The 20,297-nt window shown below is 49.1% G+C and overlaps 1 protein-coding gene across 1 annotated transcript in view; it reads right to left on the reverse strand.

The window, feature by feature from the left end:
* Window positions 1-318: 318 nt before the first annotated feature.
* Window positions 319-20,297, reverse strand: part of PNPLA7 (patatin like domain 7, lysophospholipase) — a 123,721-nt gene continuing 103,742 nt past the window's right edge. The window contains exons 30-37 of the mRNA XM_075772762.1: window positions 18,149-18,265; window positions 16,104-16,252; window positions 14,513-14,665; window positions 11,696-11,803; window positions 6,049-6,133; window positions 1,682-1,785; window positions 563-616; window positions 319-402 (exon numbers count right to left, since the gene is read on the reverse strand). Of these exons, the coding sequence (XP_075628877.1) occupies window positions 319-402; window positions 563-616; window positions 1,682-1,785; window positions 6,049-6,133; window positions 11,696-11,803; window positions 14,513-14,665; window positions 16,104-16,252; window positions 18,149-18,265 (854 nt within the window). The remainder of the gene's footprint in view (window positions 403-562; window positions 617-1,681; window positions 1,786-6,048; window positions 6,134-11,695; window positions 11,804-14,512; window positions 14,666-16,103; window positions 16,253-18,148; window positions 18,266-20,297) is intronic.

Genomic DNA, 20,297 nt, shown 5'->3' on the forward strand with positions numbered 1-20,297 from the left:
CGCAGGATGGGGCTGAACCACCGACCCAGGACCACAACCAGCAGCAAAGCAAGCTGGAAAAACAGTTTTGCTTTTAAAGTTGTACAATAATTGTTTTACATTCCTCTGCACAGAAGAAAAGATTGTTTTAATGTCCAGGGCTCAGCTACAGAGAACATGGCTAAGGGGGAAAGTTGTGATCAATTATTTAGAAGAGACTTTCAGTCTCACAGCAAAGGTTTATTTTCTGTCTTTGTACATCTGAACGAAGTGCCCTTTCCGCGTGGAACGGGGCACAAAGCAAATACAGCGGCTCTAATTAGCACACCCAGGGGCTCGCTATTTTTCTGTTTTCTGCGACTCCTCCGAGCTGTGCAGCCACAAGCCCAGCAGCTCACGGCCGGGCTCCAGGAGCGAGTCCAGCTGCGGGGAAGTGCAGAATTAGAATAAATACCTTGGATATTCATCTCCTGTTTGAACAGAGGGGAAGAACTCCCTGGAACAGCAGAGAGCGGCCCAGCGATGCTGGGTTCAGGCTGCCAGACCCGCGGCCTCCTGCCAACAACCCCGGTTCCCGTCCTGCCTGGCCGTCCACGTCGGGGAGATTCCTGCGCTTTCTTATCTGCATATCTTCATCCTGAAGGAGAAAAAAAAAAAAGAAAGAAAGCACAAATTCATTCTTCAGCATCCTCTCTGAGCTGGATAAATCTGTCCTCTTCCCCTCCACCCTTTCTTTGTCCACCAACCATTACCCACCGGAGATCAGCCTAGCAAACAAAATCCTCACGCCATCGCTCCAGCTCCTCAGCCAAACACTGACGCCACCTCACACCCTCACGTGGGCAGCACCTTCCCAAACCGCTGAGAAGCTGTTCGTGTCCAACACAACAGGCAGCTTCACCTGCCAGCCGCTCGAGGCAGAGTAAGAGCAGCAGGGATAGGACCCGTCAGAGCTTTGCTTCTCGGGCTGGGGGCAACATCGGGCAAAGTCCGGCCTCGTGGTGCAGGTTTTCCCGAGGCCCCACAGGATCAAACTACTTTGGTTGGAAGGGACATCTGGAGGGTAGAATACAACTCTCTGCTCTAAGCAGGGCTCAGTCTAACGCTAGGTCTGGTTCTTTGGGACATCTACCTGGTTTTCAAGTATCTGCAAGGGCAGAGTTCCCACCATCTCCCTGCACAGCCCGTTGCAGTTCTCAGCCACATTTACTGGGAAATGTTTTCTCCTGTACGCAGTGAGGATTTCCTTTCATGCAAGTTGTGTCTGTCACCTCTCGTCTTTTTGCTGTGCACCTCTGCTGTCTTCTCCCTACCCACCAGCAGGCGGGTGCAGCCAGCAGCCAGATCCTCTCTTCGCTGGAGGAAGCGGCTCGTGCAGCCTCTCCTCCTGCCCTACGCTCTCCAGCCCTGACACCCCTCACGACCAAACCCCCGGAGCAGTGGGAGAGGCTCTAACCGTGGCCGGGTTTTGCCACACACAGCACCGCCGCAGATGACTGACCTCAACAGGGTGAACACGGGTCATTTAGTCTCTGTACTACGTGAAAAGCAAACTTATTCCTGCACAGTCCTCCTCAGCAAGTCCCTTCCAGGTGCTTCTCTCCGTACCCCTCCCGACACCTCCGCCTCACGCCCGCCGCGCACCATTCGCACGGGACGCAGCAAGGACACAGGCACTGCCTGTTTCCAGGGCAGCTCATACCGAGTCAGAGTCGTCTTCAACCTGGTTGCTTATGAAATTGATATAATCATCCTTCTGGTTGTCCAGAATTTCCTCCTCGTACTCAGTCTGGTAGTCTGACTCATCTAAAGAGAGAGGAGAGAAAACACACTGGTTTTAACTGGTGTTCGGAGAGGCAGAGAAGACTGGCAGAGGACCGATAGCTGCCTCCGGTGAGCAGCAGCGCGGGCAGGGTGACTGCTGGCCGGCTCTGCAGTGAACTGGGACTACTCAAACACAGATACCGGCTCTCCAGCCAGATCACAAAATAAACCGTGTCCTGCGTGTGAGCTGGTGTCCTGGAGCCCTCCGGAATCTGAAGAGCCCATAGCAGGAGCAGCAAACTGTCCGCATTATCCTGGTGGGCACCGGCTGCCCAGCCTGACGGGACACAAGCGCTGGCAACAGGGAGATGCTCCCTGGTGAACGCTCTTCACGGAGTAGTTGCTCCCCGCCCCGTCAGCCTAGACAAGACCTGCAGAACCCCTTCAGAAGCCATGCCTGTGGGCCACCAAACCAAACTGCCCTGGACACATCGGTCACAGACTCACTGGAAACAGGGACTTCCAGGCGAGCTCTTCCTGGGGTGGTGATCAGTACGTGTCTCAACCTCTGGTCTGCAGGGGACAGCGACATTTACACCCCCCTCCTCTCCACAGGGGACAAGGACCTGCTTTTCTGGTAATCCAGCAGATTACCATAATTTAGAGAAGCTCAAGAGCTGTGCACAGAGGCACGGTGGTCAGCAGCAGGACATGCACCAAGCCCCCAGCACCGAAACCTGCTCCCAAGGACCGAGATACATCCGTGCAGAGTCTGCACGGTGCCTCTTCCAGCACCTGGAGATCTCTTTGGGTCTGTCCCTCAGGCAGCAGGAGAGTCGCCTGCCGCCAGGACTGACCCCCCCTCCTCACCAAGCGAGCCGTGCCCAGGCAGACGCCCGCCATCGGCCCCAAACCAAGGCACGCAGGCAGCGAAACAAAGCAAGTGGCGGGTGGCCACCTTCCTTCCGCACGGTGCCTGGCACGCAGAACGCAAGTTAAGGCATTAAAACGGCAGAAAGTCAGTTCTGTGTGACACTACGTTTTCTGCCCCGTTCATGAGTTAATTCAAGTGTGCTTCGAGGTGCTGAGGCAATACCTGGTGTTCAGCCCACCAGTGAAGAAAGTGGCTCGTGATTAAAGCAGATTCTTGATTAAGTATTTCTTTTGGGAACAGTCAATAGCATCTGCTCCATGCTGAAGACAAGAGCACAGTCTGTTCCACAACATTTTCGTCTAACATGATAACTACAACTGACTGCTAGAACATTAGAATTAAAGACATTTGTTCTTTTTTTTAAGTTTTTAATATTATGGGTTTTTTAACGTGGATCAGAGAATTATCGGTAGCTTATACTAAAACCGTTACTGATAATCTTTGATAAAACGCACCAGAGAAGCCGGAAATTCACCTGAACAGCAGCAGACAGCACAATGGTTTGCAGTTTACAGCTCCAGTAAACCTCACTGCCGCCAAACCCAAACCTGATTTTCCAAGCACTACGCAGCATTTAACAGGCCTTTGTACAGACACTAAAAGCCACGAGAGGGGTGTCCCTTCTCACATCCGAAACACCGGGCGCTGGAGGACTAAGGGGAAAGGAGCAGAGAGGGAGGCCCTGCTGTCCCCAAGGATCATCTTCCACTGCCCCCCTCGAGCTGGGGCTCAGGGGGCTCCTTTACTCTCCAAAACCTCCCAGAAGCATCAAGCAGGACCGCGGCCTCGTTACCCTGCTCGACACACCGACACCCAAAGACGGCAGCTGGAAAACGAGCCAGTGAAGAGGAGAGGACACCACCGGTACCCAAGTGTCAGGGGAGGGAGCGTGTCCAGCAGGAAGGTCACACTTCCCGTGCCAAAGATCTGCTTTGTGATTCGGCGGCTTGCAGCATTTCTTTTACGTACGCCTGATTTCTGCCGGCAGCACACATCTGAAGAAAATCGGTGCTGAGTGGCTGGAGGGTTTCTGTTTCAGTAACACTGACAGGCTCCGATGTACATCAGGGAATTTGGTAGCTCGTCACAAATTAAGGTGCATTAGTGCTTCTTGATAAAAGCGCTTCCTAAGCGGCAAAGACGCAGGGGGTGACCTGGTGCATGATAAGTGCATCATCCCCAAGAGGCGTTGGGATGTCTCCTGCTCCAGCCGTACTGCCAGACCAGGCATTTGACACCAAGAGCAACGTTTCTCTTTCCCAAACGGCTCTTGCTACAACTGCTCTGCTACACGACTCGATCTCCCTCCAGCCATCGCGTGCAGCAAGCGTGCTACCTCGCCTCGCACCGCGAAACCTGGCCGAGGGCACAGCCCAGAGCACCGCTGCTTTGAGCAATGGGACGTGAAACCTGCCGGGGGAAATCACCGAAGAGCCCGCACAACTTCGGTTTTCAGAAATCCCTTACCAGCGGGAGTGTGACCAGAGATGCGGCTGAGCCACCCTCGGAGGATGACATCTGTGCTCTCCTGGCCCTGGTCATGGCTGCGTAAAATGCAATTACAGCTGAACAAAGACAGAAAATCCCAATCATGGAAGTGTTTGGATGCAGAACAGAAACACTGCAGCGGCTCAGCTGTGAAAATGAGTTTCTGTTCTCCTACAGACGCTTCCCCACCTGCTCACCTGCAGAACAGGTACTCCGGCTCAGCGCGGGGCTTTGCCCAGCTTTCCCCTACTCACTCCTTCCCGAGGGACAGCCTCCCCCCGTTCTTCCCCACTGCGCTCAGTTTGCCCAAGAGCAGAGAAGAAACCTGGCTGCCTGTTGTCCCTACAGAAGTTTGGCTCTGCCCGTCAGGGCCTTTCGCCCTTGTACTGACACTTCCCCCGTCTCCTGGTCAATCAGAACACGATCGTTGTCATTTTCTTTCTCTAGAACTGACGTCATTTCTCCCCCCAGCCAGAGATTTTCTAAATCCCTGCAGTCCGAGATCTCACTCAGGAAGGGATTCCCAGGGAGAAAAAAGGTTTCACGTTCGACAGCGCCGTTTCACAGCCAGCTACCAAGCAGCCCCCTGTCTTCTTGCTTACGTGGGACAAACGCAGCCGGACCGTCTTCACCGCCATCGCTAGCAGGCAAACCCAAAGGCTCACCGGCACGTACGAGGAACCATCTGACAGCCACGAGGCTGCTGCTGGGAGCAGTCACCCTCCATCCGAGCTCGCCTCAGTACAGACCGCTTCCCCCGACAGCTCCACAATCCTCTTCAGCAAAAGTGGAGCCACATTCAGAGAATCCATCACCAGAAACTATAGAGAGGAGGCAGATCCGTGCCAGTACGCTGGTTACATCTTACAGGTCTCGATGCCTATGCCTTAAATAACCATCTTACATGAACTCTTCATTCTTATTCACAATGGCTGTTTCAACCACATTTGATTAATATTTTCTTCATAAGGCATATGATTGCAATTAGCATTTCAAATTACCACAGGGACATCTCTACAAACAGTCACAGATGGGAGGACTGCTAACTTTAGATTTCCCTCTGCAAGAACAAGAGATCGGGAGGAGGGGGAGAGACTGTTCATAAAGAGCTCCAGCACGGGTGAAACGCTCGGAGGTTTCGGGCCCGCAAAGCTCTGACCCTTGTTGCGAAGCGAGCTTTGGTTCCGGTGTGCGCAGGGAGCTGCTGCGCAGGGCACAGCCGCGGCACACGGCGCTCGAGTGCCGTCGTGTAAAGGTGCACGAGCCGTTACCTGTTCCTCATTAGCTCACTAGTGCTCCCTGAAACAGATGCGTACAAAAAGCAATGGAGCCAGTGAGTCACTCCAGATCCTACTCACGACAGCAGGAAACAAAATCCTTCAGTCAAAGCTTTAAATCAGCCTCCTCCCGTCTCAAAAGGGCACGGAGCAGAGAGCGAGGCCACTGCAAGGACGGGGAACGAAAGCCTGTCTTTGCAGGAGTTGCCACACGTGTTATTTCACTCAGATTAGCCTGATTTGAGTAGGGATTACTCCCACTGGGAAACCACGCCGGACCACACCGGCGGCAGACTGGGAGCAGATGTCTCACCGCAGCAGGAGCATCCGAGTACCACCCCCTCCCGGCGGAGGCAGCAGGAGGGGGACGCGGAGGGCCTGGCCGGGGGCAAGCTCAGGCTCTGGGCGAAGCAGGGAGGCAGCCGGCCACTGCGGCTTTGCTCAGCAGACCCCGGAGCCGGCAGCCAGCCCTGAAGCATCACAGCTTACAGCACGGGCTGTTAGGAGAAAGCGGTTAGACAGGGCGCGCAGGAGGAGTGAGCAGCCGTCCCTGCCTCGCTGCCCTCCCCAACGCTTCCGCAGCGCCGGCCAGATCCCCCGACTCACCGTCTGCCACGGGTGCTTTCACGGGCTCGATCCTGGACACGATTTCTGCCAGGTCCGTAAAAGAGGTGGTGGGACAGGTCACGTTCTGAAACACAGCATTATGTTTTAGCTATATTAACAAATATACACAAAAAATCCAAACATTTTTATCATCTAAAAATAATATTGAACTGACAGAAAGCTCCGTGGTGGCAGAGAGGATTCCCAAGTGCAAACAGTGGAACAACTCTAATGGCTCCTTCTCCATCCACGCAACAAGAAGCCTTATTAAAAAATTAGCAAACTATAGAAAAGACCACAAAGACAAGAACCGGAGGATCTGGACTCTGTGACAGACAGCGCTCATTTTACTTGTTTGTTCTCCATCACTGTTTCTTTACGACAGGGAGCGGCCAGGGGTGCAGCCCCCAGGAGAAGGGCCTCGGTGCCCAGGATGCCGTGGGTGGTCCAGCCCCGAGCCGGCCGAGCGATGCCGGGGGGGGCTGCACGGACAGGCGGGCAGCAGCCCAGGCACTGGGGTGACCAGGACCCACCCGGGACCCCGGGAAGCCGTGGAGCTGGAGGTGCTGCAGCAAGCAAGAGCCTGAGGTACGTGGTCTGCCCGCAAGGAGAAATATTTCCCACTGTAATTCCTCTTTTTAATAAACCCTTTCTATTTTTATGCTGTCTCACCCAAGCAGTGGGTTGAGTGTTCTTTATTTTACGAAGTTGCCTGCTCCAGTTTCTCCTGTAAAACCCAACTTTGGCATTTAAGAACCGTTTTGGCCTTCCCACATGCTGCGAGCGGCCCTACCTACGTCCCCGGGGCCAGGCACAGAGTCACCAGATGGAAACCTGAACACCTCTCACCGTTTTTTTTTTTTTAAACCAGAGATTTTAATTAGTACAACGGCAACCCCCACCCCAGAGGAGAGAGATGGGGAAGAACTGTCAGGGGGCACGGTATCAGCACTGGGCTGCCGGGAATTGCTGCGACAGCCGGCTTTCTAAACGCCCAGACCTGCCCCCGTGCTTCCAGACAGGGCAGTTTCCTAACACAGGGTTTTTATGAGCAATTCTTTGCTCTTCTGGCAAAAGCATCGATACTATGAATCATACAAGCCCCGTGGGGGTCACAGCAGCAGCCCATTACAGCTGCAGCAGATTGCTCTCAGTTGACCTTTAATCCCTAACTAACTTTTGATGCAATTTAGCACAGCTAAAGCAAGGTGCGGATCCGGGACAAACCGCTGGTGGGGTGCGGTGGACAGAGAAAAGCCCAGAGGGAATTAAAAAATACCTGTATGAAATGAAACAGCAGTAGCTTAGGACAAACACTTTAAAATATACAGAAGTCAGGAAGCTCAGAAGCTCAGCGTGACCATTAAGGAACCGTCAAGAAGGGTGAGTCAGTCCGGTCTCATTTTGAACACCTGACCTGAATGGTCCCAGCGAAGCATTTGCAGAAAGCTGTTCCCCAGGACAGGAAAAAAAAGCATCTACATCTTCATTTTGTGCCATATGACTAAGCAAGGGATATGTGCAAATTCCGGCCACCGAGCAGACACAGCAATGCTCGAGCCAACCGCCTGTACTCTAAAAACGTGGACTCTTACCAAGCGGACAAAGCGGCTGCACCCAGCGCTCACACAGACACCAGGGCCAGGCTGTCCTGGGGGGCGCGGAGCAGACGGGGACCCCAAAGTCCAGGGCACGGTATGAACAGCCGAGCAAAATCGCGCAGCCAAAAGGTGCTTCAGGAAAACGGCCATCAGCTCCCGCGCTCCCGCAGACGAGGACAGATGAGGATGAAGACAATTGTACATGCGACCGTACCCGCGGGAGCATCTGTTCGGGTCGCTGACGTCCAGACAATCCCGACGTCCAGACAATCCCGCGTGTAAGCCTGCTAGGGGATGCTGGCTGAGGCGGCTGCGCCCCAAAGTCCTTGCGCCAAGACTGGAACGGCACTTGTGGGAAACCAGGCGTCTGCCCATGCTGGTCTGATGCTTTGCAAACAGGAATTTAACATTTAAACTCTTCCTCTTGCTACATGTAAGGACAAAACCCACACTCCCATCAGTGAACACAAGGCAAAGCAGCCTCTCGCATTCATTTGAAACCTACTCTAAAACCTGTCTGCTGTTATTTTTTTTTTTTTTTTCCCAAGGAGGAAAGTATTCTCTTTGGCACAATCTTTATTAAATAAATTAGAGGAGAAAGACAGTCACTATTGTAGTCTGCTAGATTATATTTAGCTTTGACTATGAATAACACTTCAGTAGACAAAACTTCCCTGAGGAGATCCAATTAACGGTATCGCATTATTCCGCGCTGGAGAAGAGCAAGGGTTGTTCAAGTGAACTTCATGTAAGGTTCTTGTTGTTTGCGTCTTCAGTATTTGCATTTTTGAGACGAGATAAACAGTGGTGAATGATGAAAGGAAAAGTATCTAGATAATTAAAAGTCTGGAGTTTTTAAGTAAAAATTCAATGCTTACAACGTGGAAACAAGATGATAAGAAACCGTGCTCAGCTCTTTCAGATGTTGAACACTCCAGAAATAGCTGAAGAACTAAAACATATAGAGCATCAAAACCTTCACTAATAATGGCAAGTTAAAAATACCCGCTGTTATCCTTGGAAGATAGCAGAGCTAAAGGACTTAAGTGACACTAATGGACTAAGAAAGAAAGAAAGAAAAAAAAAAGACAAACACCCCAGTGGGACCCTGCAATACTTGTTATTTTATAGAAATAAATCTACTGAAACAAAGGTCAGATGAAAAATAAAGTCTCGGTTTTTACTGGACTCCAGAGTTTTCAGAGGAAGAGCAGAAGATCTCGTAGGCCCTTGGGAGCTCAGCCTGGAACTGAGCCCTCGCGCCAGGTTGGGGGAACGCGCAGAGCTGATGGCTCCTGCTCCATAACCCGGGCGGTTTGTGGAGCCGCCCTCCTGAACCCATTATTTTCATACTCTTGGCATCTCAGCAATCAGCACTTTCTGCTTTGTTATCAAGTGCAGACACAGAAACGCAACGACAGGCTATGTCTACAACGAGTACGTGACGTATTTGATCTCCAGGGCGGTTGAAGGGCCATAAAACCCAGGGCAGATTGTGATGAACGTTCAACGTGCTGCTTGATGCACAGCTGTAATGTCATGATTTAACTGAAATATTAGCCTGAATTACTGTAACCCATATAGTGGGCAATTTTTAAATGGTCGTCTTTAAAAGAAGCATTTGTTACAGCAATGAATATGTTTGAGCTTGTTACCAGTTGGTGATAAAAGTTAGAGGATGAAATAGGACATATAACCATTTCTGGGACAGACAATTTTCTCTCCCTTGATTTCTCCTTGTGACTTTTAACACACAGAAACAAACACAAACCAGCTTATAACTAGTCAGAGGCAGAATGGGGACCCGTCTTCTGCCGCTCAGACTAACGTATCTCCTAGTCCAGCTCACCTTCCCAGTAAGACATCCCAAGCTGATGAGTTTTGGGGCTCCTCAGGCCACTCGGATCACCAGCTCTTTCCCAGAAGGCTCAGTCCCTCTATGCTCATCCCACAGCCGCTCCCCCTGCCAGGCAGCTGGGGGGGATTCATCTGACGGTGGGAAGCCATCAGCTCTGCTCCCCATGGCTCCCTTCACACGGCCGGACCCGAGGGTGCTGTTGTTCTTATCCCAGCGGAACCATTTCGGCAGGTGACTCGCACCCTACGGAGGCTCACCTCTCTCCAGTGACAAACGGGGGTCAGACGTGGCTGTCATCCGCCCCTTGCTGCTGGGCTAATGTCCATCCCTTCCTCTCCCCTTGCGTACACCATCTCCCTCCTAGCGAAGCTCTCTGGAAGAGCTGCAAATCCTCAATGTCATTTTTCACCTCTTTTGACTTTCCTTAGTGAGGCTCACTACAGTTATGATACATTTTGGCAATCACTTAAAATATTACTGCTCATTTCCCTATCTCTAAAAGACGATAAAGATGAATTACTGGGTAAAACATGAAGCCTTTTGTGGCACTTGGGTTTTAAATCAGAGGAATTCAAAGGAGAGTAAGGATAATAAGCCAATATATTACAATACTGTACCCAAGTCCTCAAAAAGGTGATAACTGTTTCTTAAAAACAACTGAAACTTCCCTGCCCACTGAGTCATGAACAGTCAGCCCACTGAGTTATGAACCAAGTCTAGAAGCTGACCTCAATCCTTAAACCGCAAAACCAAGGGAATTTTATCCTACTTTTAAGTAGGAATCTTAATGGGACTGTAACCACACAGCAACACTATGTAGCCTGTAGATTTACCATAATCGGGCATTTACCAAACTGTACATTAACTGCTCGGACGCGCTGAGGTGGGCAGAACAAGGTGCGTGAAACCCAGTACCTCGACAGCACTGCAAGCTTCTGCGGGGCCTTCACGACGGCTCTACGAGAGGCCTCTTCTAATAGAGGAGTGAGAAGAAAGGCAACAAAGGAAGAAATCTACGGCTTTGCAGGGATTTTAACTCTTGGCTAAAAACACATCTCCAGCAAGGGTTTCATTCAGGTTTTCTGGAAGCATCTAAGAATCATAGAATCATAGAATCTTTAAGGTTGGAAAAGACCTCTAAGATCATCAAGTCCAACCGTCATGATTGAGTGACTTGAGTCACTCCATTGAATGATTTGAGTCGCATCCTGAAAGCCAGCAACGGCTGAGATCAATGCCAGCGATCCTGATTCACGTCCTCTGTGACAAGGACCGGGCAGCTGGCGGGAGAACGCCACTGCCCCGGCAGACCAGTTTCTAGTAACAAGAACAATATCCAGGCACCACCTGAAGTCAGTGGCACAAGAATAAGTGAGAAGTAATTAAAGTAATTCTTAGAAGGATCCTCGTTCCTACCCAGCGTTACTCAGGCAGGCAGCCCACACGTGCATACAAGCGATGGGTACAAAAGCAGCCCATGGCCCGAAACCACGGACCATCCTCTCTCTCGGGACCTGTGGGGGCACAGTCAGAGCCTCCACCCCAGTGCCCGGTGCCGAAGGAACCTCAGCCAGCAGCATTCAGCGCCCTCAAGACTGCTGATGCACTCAGGGAAGGAGAAGAGAAAGGTGGGTGTGTAAACATTAGCTGCGCCTCTCGGAAAAATGCTGGTTACTGGTGAGCATTCCGCCTTCCTTCAAGGACATGTGTGTTGTGAATGATTCCAGGTCACAAACACGGTATCAATAACCTGCCAGAATGAAACAGCAACAGGAGAGGCACCCTGTGGAGTGCTACGTGGCTTCCTGGGGTTTCAGAGGCCCCATCGTACTTGCTGAGGATACGGATGGATCTCTGCACGGGCACACATCAGGTACGGGGGACGGATGGGCAGACATCGGAGCCTGGGCTCTGGCAGAGCCCGCTCTGGCCACACTTGTACCCGGTGATCAGAGAAGTGCAGGACCTCATTCGCCCAGGCTACAGGTCAAGGAAAGAAGTTTCTGAAAAGCTTATCATATTTTTTTCTTGCCTAAAATACAGTTTTAACAAATACATGCGTGCTCGCAATAAGGACTTGAGGCAATCGATCATTGTCCTTCATACCCCTGCCCAGTTTCTGGGCAGTACGCAGTCTGGCGTGCACCGAGTAGCTCTTGCGGAATAGCGCATTAAAACGAACACTTACATCAGTTTTGGATTTGCAAGTCTCTTGCCGGTCTTTTAGCATCTTGTCAAGGACTCCACTCCTGCACCAGACATTAAATACCGTTTTCCCGTGCTGATATCCTACTTCCTGGAAAAAAGAGAGTCAGGAGAAAAAGGTAATTAATAGTAAAACCCCATTATGTCACATTTTCTGCAAATCAGAGGTCTACCCCAGAGCCAGGATGTACTTTTGCTACCTTCCAGCCTCAGCTTATGAGCTGTTCAGCCTAAGGATTAGGGGAACTATTAAGCAAACAAGGTACTATTTTAAGTCCAAATGCTAACGTGACCGTTGACCCCACAGTATGCAACAAAAAGTGCCACCTGACACAACTATTTTTACAGCAGTGGCTTCGAGCAGGCTGTTCACAGAATAATGCCATATAAAGAGAAGCTTTGGACACATACGTATACGCCCTTCCAGTACCGGCTCGCTCTTTGGAAGATGGAAACGCCACAGATTAATTTGTGTCTTCTCCCCTCTTGGCTCCAGAATAGTCAAGAGAAAAAAACTTTTTTAGCAAAGAGAAGTTATTGTAGGGCAGCTGGTTCCAAAGTCTCTTGCAACGAGTTAAGCCAGACAGCAACGAACATGCAAACGTCAGTTTGCTGGAGCAGAAGTGACAGCACATGGACAACACCAAACCCACAATCTCCACGTTCCTCTAATTTAAAAGTATAAAGTAATTTGCACTTGGAATAATAACATGGCACTGCGTCATTGGCATGGAAACAACTGGAAAGAATAAATCGATTGCTCCAAGTTGTACTCTTTTTCTAAGACGATAGTAGAAACGGTGTTGAAAAATCAAATTGAAAGGACAGAGCAACAGGTGTCAAGAGTCCCGGATCCTATTTCCAGCTCTCCCGCTGGCAGCATGCACTGGACCCCAGGCTTGCACGGCAACTCCGAGCGCTGGAAGCTGCCCTGGCTGAGCTGGTATTCTCTTTCCTCTGGTTTTTGGACCAGGGTTCAAAGCACGGGAGGCATGCTGGCTGGAATTCACCTCTCGTAATCTGTTGTAGCTCCTCAGCCCAGGGTGGATGTGATTAGTCAGGAGGAAAAGGGATTTGAGAGATCTACAACTGGCTGGGTCAGATTGGTGCGAAGTAACTGCGAGAACCCGAGCTTTGGGAAATGACGTGCAGCCGACATTGCTCTGGGCTGACACAGAAGAGGGGTTTGACAAGAAGAGGGGATTTTTGTTCTTTTGAACATACGGTGCCCGTTTCTATCTTCTGTAAACTCCAGGTACATAGCTGAAATAAACCCCCCACTACTTCATAGCCTATAACGGTCAAGGAATGCGTAGGATGCCCTTTCCTTTAAGGGCAGCACAGTTTAAAGCTTCCCTGTGGATAAAAGTTATGTCGCTACACTGCAGGGAATGAAAATCCAAGAGGGTGCTGCCCCTCCGCACCTGCAGGGTCTCGTGCCAAGAACTGCCTCACAGAAAGTCACATCTCTCAAGTTTTATTCCACTGAGAAAAAAAATTGCCTGGCGTCTTTAAATCTCTTTAACGACACCAAATTAGACAGAGCCAGAACAATGATTTGACAGCTCACTATCTGTTACTGTGATGAACTACCGGACCCGTTCATCAAGGTTTTCAAAATGGCCAGGGCACTCCATCTAGCGAAGAATATTATTTATCAGCAAAGTCTTAGATCCACCGTTGGCAGACAGACTGTTTGCCCAGGAGCTATGAGACACCACATATCCTTGAGAAAATATTTATATTGGGGAAATCAGCTGGTGGCTTGGAATAGCTGCTCTTTGGCCCTAACGACTCTCTCAAACGCGAATCTGCAGGGTTTAATAGTATTACGGCTTTTGGTCAGTATTTATAAGACAGTATTAGAGAAATCAACCTGCAGCCTAATAGGTATTGTAGGTTCTCACTATAAATAAAAAGGAGATCAAGTTAAAGAAAAATTGTTGTGGGGTTTTTTTTTCTCAGCCTAGAAGAGCAAAGCTATGCAGAAGCACCTGAACACAGAAGACGCTTCACAGCGGAAGCAGGCAAAGAATGGAAAGAGACAGTGAAATGACTTCTTTGACAAGAGACAATGAGCCAGAATTGCTATCATTACCTCAACCTGGGCAGAGCCGGTTTGTTGTGCATGCTGAATTATGTCACTAAGACAATCCCACTGCACATCTGGAGTCAGTTCTACCCATGCTGGTTGCCGACACATAAACAAACAAAACTAAGTCCCAGCGACGTGTAACCTGGTACTACCCTTTTTACAACGTCCTTCCACTGACATTGGTGCCGTTTTCCTGATACTCTATCAGGTGCAGAGGAATTGTGGATGATATGTTTTATTAATAGAAGTGTTGAAACGCTAACCGAGCCAGATATTTTAGCATGTTGCCCTCCATTTCAGTGATTCATGGCCTCCCCTACAGACTGCTTCAAATCTTTCATGCAACAACAAGCTACATAACGAAGGGAGAGAAATGACACCATTCGACAAACCCCAACTGCCCGAAGCAGCTCAGTCACCCAAGAGTTTTTACCAAGCAGCTGAGCCAGAATTGTCATGAAACAGAGCGAGGCAACTGATCCCTTCACAGGTCATTATATAATCAAGGTTACTAACTCGATTTCTGCTGTTAATCCAATCTCACGGCCATGATATCATTCCACAGCGTTATTTAGCGTCAGTTATTCAGTCTGTGCCAACCGACTTCTCTTGCTCTCGTAGCTTAGGCACTAATTAACAACACAAACCAGCAGATTTCTGTGGAACGGCAATATGGGGGAACTGCCTTCCCCAGGATGCACTTACACAGATTTCATCGAATTTCCCAAAGTCCAGGGTACCGTATCGGTCAATGGGCGGCCGGATATACTCGCAGTAATCGCTGTTCTTCACCATCTCCAGCTGCCGCACACAGCACACGTACGCAAGCCGCGTCTGGATCTCTGCCATATTCAGCACCTGCCAACGAGGCCAGACACCCCAATCATGATTAATTCAGAAATTAAATTTCAGAGTATGTTCTGTGTTCACGGTGGAGAAAAAGCAAGTTATTATCAATTTTTTTTCCCCACCAAAGCCTGCTGAAGCCTTCACACATCGGCACCTCCATCTGTTTCCCAGGCAGTGTGGACAGCTAGCCAATGAGTCTCCATAATCAAGAGCAGAAAGGGAATTGCCCTCAAACACATTTCTGCAGTTCAAGGTTGAACTGAGTCTTTAATTCCAGGATATAGTGGTACCTTAAGAAAGAGATCTGTGCTGCGCTGAGAGGGGCACAGTCATCCTTCACGGAATCAGTGATGATCTCTGTGGTACCAGGGCAGAGATTTCACAGAATGGTTGAGGTTGACAGGGACCTCTCCAGATCATCTAGTCCAACCCTCCCAGCCCAAGCAGAGTCAGCTGGGGCAGGTTGTCCAAGACCACGTCCAGCTGAGCTCTGACTGTCTCCACAGATGGAGACTCTACAGTCTCTGTGGTTGGCCTGTGTTTCACCACCCTGGTAAAAAAAGCATTTTCTGGTGTTCAGAAGGAATCTCGTGTTTTCATGTGTGCCTCCTGTCATTTGGGCAGTTGTAATATCTCACTGGGCACTACTGAGAAGAGTGAGGGTCTTCCATTTCCCCCCACCAAACGCTGGGAGCAGCAGAGTCAACCCAAGGCACAGCTGGGCACGGCTGCACCTACTCCAGACGGCCACCTCCCAGGCAGATGAGTTATTACAGAGAAAAAAAAAAAACAACTTTAGATTAGAGCCCATTACCCACAGTTTGTAGTATTTTCCCCAACTTTGGGAAGCACAAACAAGTATTTTACTTCCAATTCCAACAGGAGAAGGTGTTAATTGTAGTTGGGAGGGAAAAAGAAAAAACAGCATTCACCTGGGGGACACCTGCAGAGCCAGATAATTTAGGAAACGCAGAAGAATAAGTAACAGAGTTGGCCTGAGTACATGCAACAAGAGAAAAAAGTAACCATGCTCCACAGCCCTGCATTTATTGGTAGTAGTAATGTTAATTACCGCCTAGTGCTAAAGTCTCCCTAAATCAACAGCTCAGAGACATACAGGACATAAACACTGAATGGGACAAAGTCACTACTTTTCTTGGTAAAATTCGTAAATTCTGACTTTATCGAAACTTAATGCACCTCTAAGAAAATGTTTCTGTCCTCTAACAATTCTACCACCCCCTTCCCAGACTGGGGCTCTGCCCTCTCCCACGTCACTGCCTTTCCTTTGGTGGCAGGACACTGCCCAGCTGTCTTCATCCACGAGTAAGAGCTCGAACCCAAGCAAGACGATGGTCTGTCACCGGGCTTGCTCCCTGAATGAACATGGGGAAGCTTCCTGCTCGTTAAATAAAACCCGCTGCCATTTAAATACAGTCTACAATACCTTGACTTTCTCAGCCAGTGGGTTCCACCTCTTCCAGAGCAGCCACCAGCCAGACAAGCAGTCGCCGTAGTTGGTGAGGTCTGTCTCATCCCGGCTCCCCACATCGATCGCGATCACCACCTTTGCGCCCATGGACCTCGCAACATCGGCTAGCGGGAAAGAAGGTCGTCTCAGTACCAGTGCTGCCAACGCTGGTGCTGCTCAGCCAAAGCTTACGTACGTATCGCTAGGGAGTATATACCCTGACGTCGTACCTACCCCGAGCGTCTCGGAGCAGCTCAGATATAAACATTTGCAGGAATTCTGCCGAGACAGCCTTTGCCTGGAGAGATCCCAGCGCGCTGCCCGCTCCGCACCAACCGAGCCCCTGCGTAACCTCAGGGTGAGCTCCCACTGCTGAACTGCCGGTGAACGTCATTTACGGGGTAAGCGCTACCCAGATCGGCCACGCTGCCACCAGAACTAACGTGGGGAAGAGGAGGTGGGACACGCGCAGCTCGGGCCCACAGTTACACCAGAGTAGGTATAATGGGAAAGAGCACATTAAACCCACGTTAATTCTACCTCGTGCAGCAGCTCTCATGAGAACAAAAGATCTGGGGGACGTGTAGAGAGCACAAGTGGCAGTGGCCTTCAAGAGGAGATGCGGGAGCGCAGGGCTCATCCCTGCAGATGGAAGGCAACAAAGGAAAGGAGCAGCGCGGGAACCAGCCTGCACGGGGAGGCTGGGAGAAAAGCTTTGGGATCCAAGAGAAAGATTCATATTTGGAAGTGGCAGAGAAACGAGGCAACACTTCCTACAGTCAGCTAATGGACGAGCTGCAGCCCTGAGATTCGGGCAAGGATTTCGGGAAGTGCCAAGGGAGGGAAGAGAAGGACACGTACCTCACAGAATGAATTTATATTTCTTCCACACCCCCAGAGTCCAAGATAGTTGCAGTTTCCAAAATAGTTATGCGTAGGAAAACCACAGCTCTGAAGAACCAATTTAGATGCTTAATTTGACACTTTTTAAAATGAGATCTGTTCTGTAACTTGGCTTTATATTCCTGGGCTCGTTCAGTCTATTGTGTCGTTTCCACCCAGCGTCACCTGCGCGTGTGCTCTTTGCTCTCTCCAACACGTGCAGGGGGAAAGGTGCCCTGGTTTGCAATTCATACTCGTGCTTACAGACAGAAAGAGTGTCAGATGCAGATTTTGGGTGTCTATTTGGTGTAACTTCCATTTCTGGTTTTTAGGCAAATACAGCCCTGATGGAAAAATATAGTCTGGGTTTGTCTTGAACGTGTAAACGATTTAGGTTGCTCAGATGTGGAGTCTCTAGCTTAAGATTCCTTCCTCTTTGTTTGTACAGAATTATAGTCACAAACTGCAGTGACACCACATGTCTCTCTTCCGTCTTGGCCACCCGCCTCCCGATGCTTTCTGACTACGATGACACCCTGACATCACCCACATCCCAAACACGCACAAGTGAATTCACACGCCTTGGACCCTTTGGGGTTCAGTCCTCAGAACACCCCAAATTCCACATCGCTCTTTTGATCGCCACGTGATTCCACCTCTGCCACGTGCCGGCTGCTGACCGAGCCCCGATGTCTGTCAGCTGAACCCTTCAGGCTCTGGGTGACACCAGGCTGAACAACGAAGAGTTAATGCTCCTGCTTTCTCAGAATTATTTCTTATTCAGCGGATACTTTTTGAAAAGAAACTCAAAGATAGACTATATGTTTGCAGCTTAATTTCTGCTCTCTCCTTTCAGGGAGTACTAAGATAAATTCAAAATTAGCTTGGAATTAGATGTTCAGAATATGTCTATTAGGAAATACGTTGTAACAAAAAAGCCTTAATAAAGCCATGATAAAGCAAACACCTAGGAAACTGGGAACAATGACTCCTGGTAACCATCATGAGATTAAAGGTGTCTGCAATACCTCTCCTTGTTTCCTTTTTTGGGAAAAATAAAAAAAAGAGGACAAAGTTTTGCAAGCTGTTTGACGGGCTGCGTTCTCGGTAACTTCTTCCCAACTGCTCCGGGCACCTACCTGGAAGATTATTGATGTAACCTCCGTCCATGAGGAGATGCCCATCCTTCGGGTCACACAGAGGGGGCATGTACCCAGAGAGGGACATGCTGGCACGGACGTACCTCCACAGAGAGCCTGCAGCAATGAGAGGGAGGGAATGGCAACAGCATTAATTACTGCCACGGAGGTGGGGTAGGCTTTTGCACTCGTTAAAATAATTGGGAATTGGAGGCTGTCCTGAGAATACCATTGGAAAGTTATTAAAGAAGTTTATTATTTTCTATACCATAATCCTGGCTAGAAAAAAAAAAAAAATTAAAGGCTATTCAGACATACAACCAGGCAAAGGCCTCAGAAACCACAGTTTTAAGCCCACGCCTCTTATTTATTGCCTTCAAGGAGATTTCAGCATATGCCTGACTGCGGGGATCATCTTCAGTGCTTTGTTGGGCTTACGCTGATAAGGAAAGGAAAAGGCTTCTCCTGGGGACAAAGGGATAGAAAGAACAAGCAGATTGAAGTGCAGCTAAAGCCACTATGTTCTACAGAGATCCACAAACCCCAGACTTTTTGCAGGAGCTGAACATGAAAAATATATGCTGCAGAAGCCCAAAAATTCTGTTTTCCCCGCTCTGTGATGAGCAAAGATTTTCACTTGTAAAACCAGTGTGAGTACGTGGTGGAGATCTTATCTCTTCTTAGGACATTTCTGTTAATAGTGCTGTAAGGAAGAAAGTTATAATCTTTTAAGCTGTTGGAAACAGAAGGTTTAATCAAGTAGAAATTGATTAGATCTGTTTCCTGTAACACATTCTGCTTTAAGGCTCTTATTTACTGATTTCTCTCTCTTAACCTTTGCATCAGCTGAATTGGGAACACACTGCGTTTCCAAAGAGGCCAAGAGTCTTGTCTGAGATGCGAATCTTTAAAATATCAAAAATAAATAAGACTTGCAGCGTTAGCTCACTTCTCAATAATTAACTGCTTGGTCCTTCAAACAGCAACTCTTTCCAGCAAACTGGGAATTGATTTTTTTCTCTTCTTTTTAAAATATATAACAGTTCTGTTTCTAATTATAACCGAAGCACTCCTACTGTTTAGCACAGGTCAATACTGGCAGATTTGGGTTTTATTAATAATAGTTTCAGTTGAGTTGGAACTTCCACACAAGAAAAATGCTGACGACTTGTGTTACACGCCACTGATGAAACCAAGATGGAAGAGGAACGTCCTTCCTCTCCTTTCACTGAATTCTGGAGATGACCATAACCATGCTCCAGCTGATTTCTATCCTTACATTAAACTTCCACAGGGACAAGTAGCTGGATGGAGTGAGTTTCCTGACCTAAGCTGGCTTAACGTGCTGCAGAATGGGAATACAAAACCTCTACGAAAGGTTAATCCTTTGTCTGCTTGTTTTAGCTCCCCTGGTTGTCCTTGGTGAACAAAGCCCCGGTGTCAGGGTAATTGAGCGGTTCTGTACCCCACGCCTTCGCGGCAGGAATGGGAATCTTTACCTGTGCCAGCTCAAAAGACAAAACATCAGAGATGTGGAAGCAAAGGCTTCACCTCCTCGAGGAAATATCTGGGGCACCTGGTAGGCTTCTGCTTTCTCCACTGGAGCCTGAGTCATTGCACCGTTACCCCAAATAGACAAAAGCTAAAGCAAGTGTCCCACAGGGCTGCCACCATGTCCTGACAGCGGAGAAGACAGCTCAGATCTTTCTCCTCTGTTCAGTCAGTAAAGTACATTCCAGTTTTCCACCAGAGAAATACAGAGGATTGGACACAAAGGGGAACCTCACCCAGCCTCTGCTTCAGGCACAGGAGTCTCTTTATTGGGGAAACAGCTTCATTTACGGGGAATTTGAATCTTAAAATGTTTTGGTTGCATTAGTCCTGATTTATGGCTAAAACACCTGCACTTCACGGGATGATTTAAGGGACCAGAATGGTGTCAATGGACCCATTTTCTCTCTAAGCAGTGAGTGCAGCATCTCATTTAATTTCTTCCCAACAGCTCTGTTCCTTGTTATCTGTGTACCACCACAGTTTGGTGCTCAGCAAATAGCAGAGAAGGGAGAAACAAAAGGAAAGACAAATTTAAAGGTGAGGAAAATTCCAGGAACGAAGGGTGACATGGAGTCTCACATCATTATTTACAACC

The sequence above is a fragment of the Balearica regulorum genome, chromosome 20 (assembly GCF_011004875.1).
Source record: "Balearica regulorum gibbericeps isolate bBalReg1 chromosome 20, bBalReg1.pri, whole genome shotgun sequence".
In the NCBI taxonomy this organism is placed as follows: Eukaryota; Metazoa; Chordata; class Aves; order Gruiformes; family Gruidae; genus Balearica; species Balearica regulorum.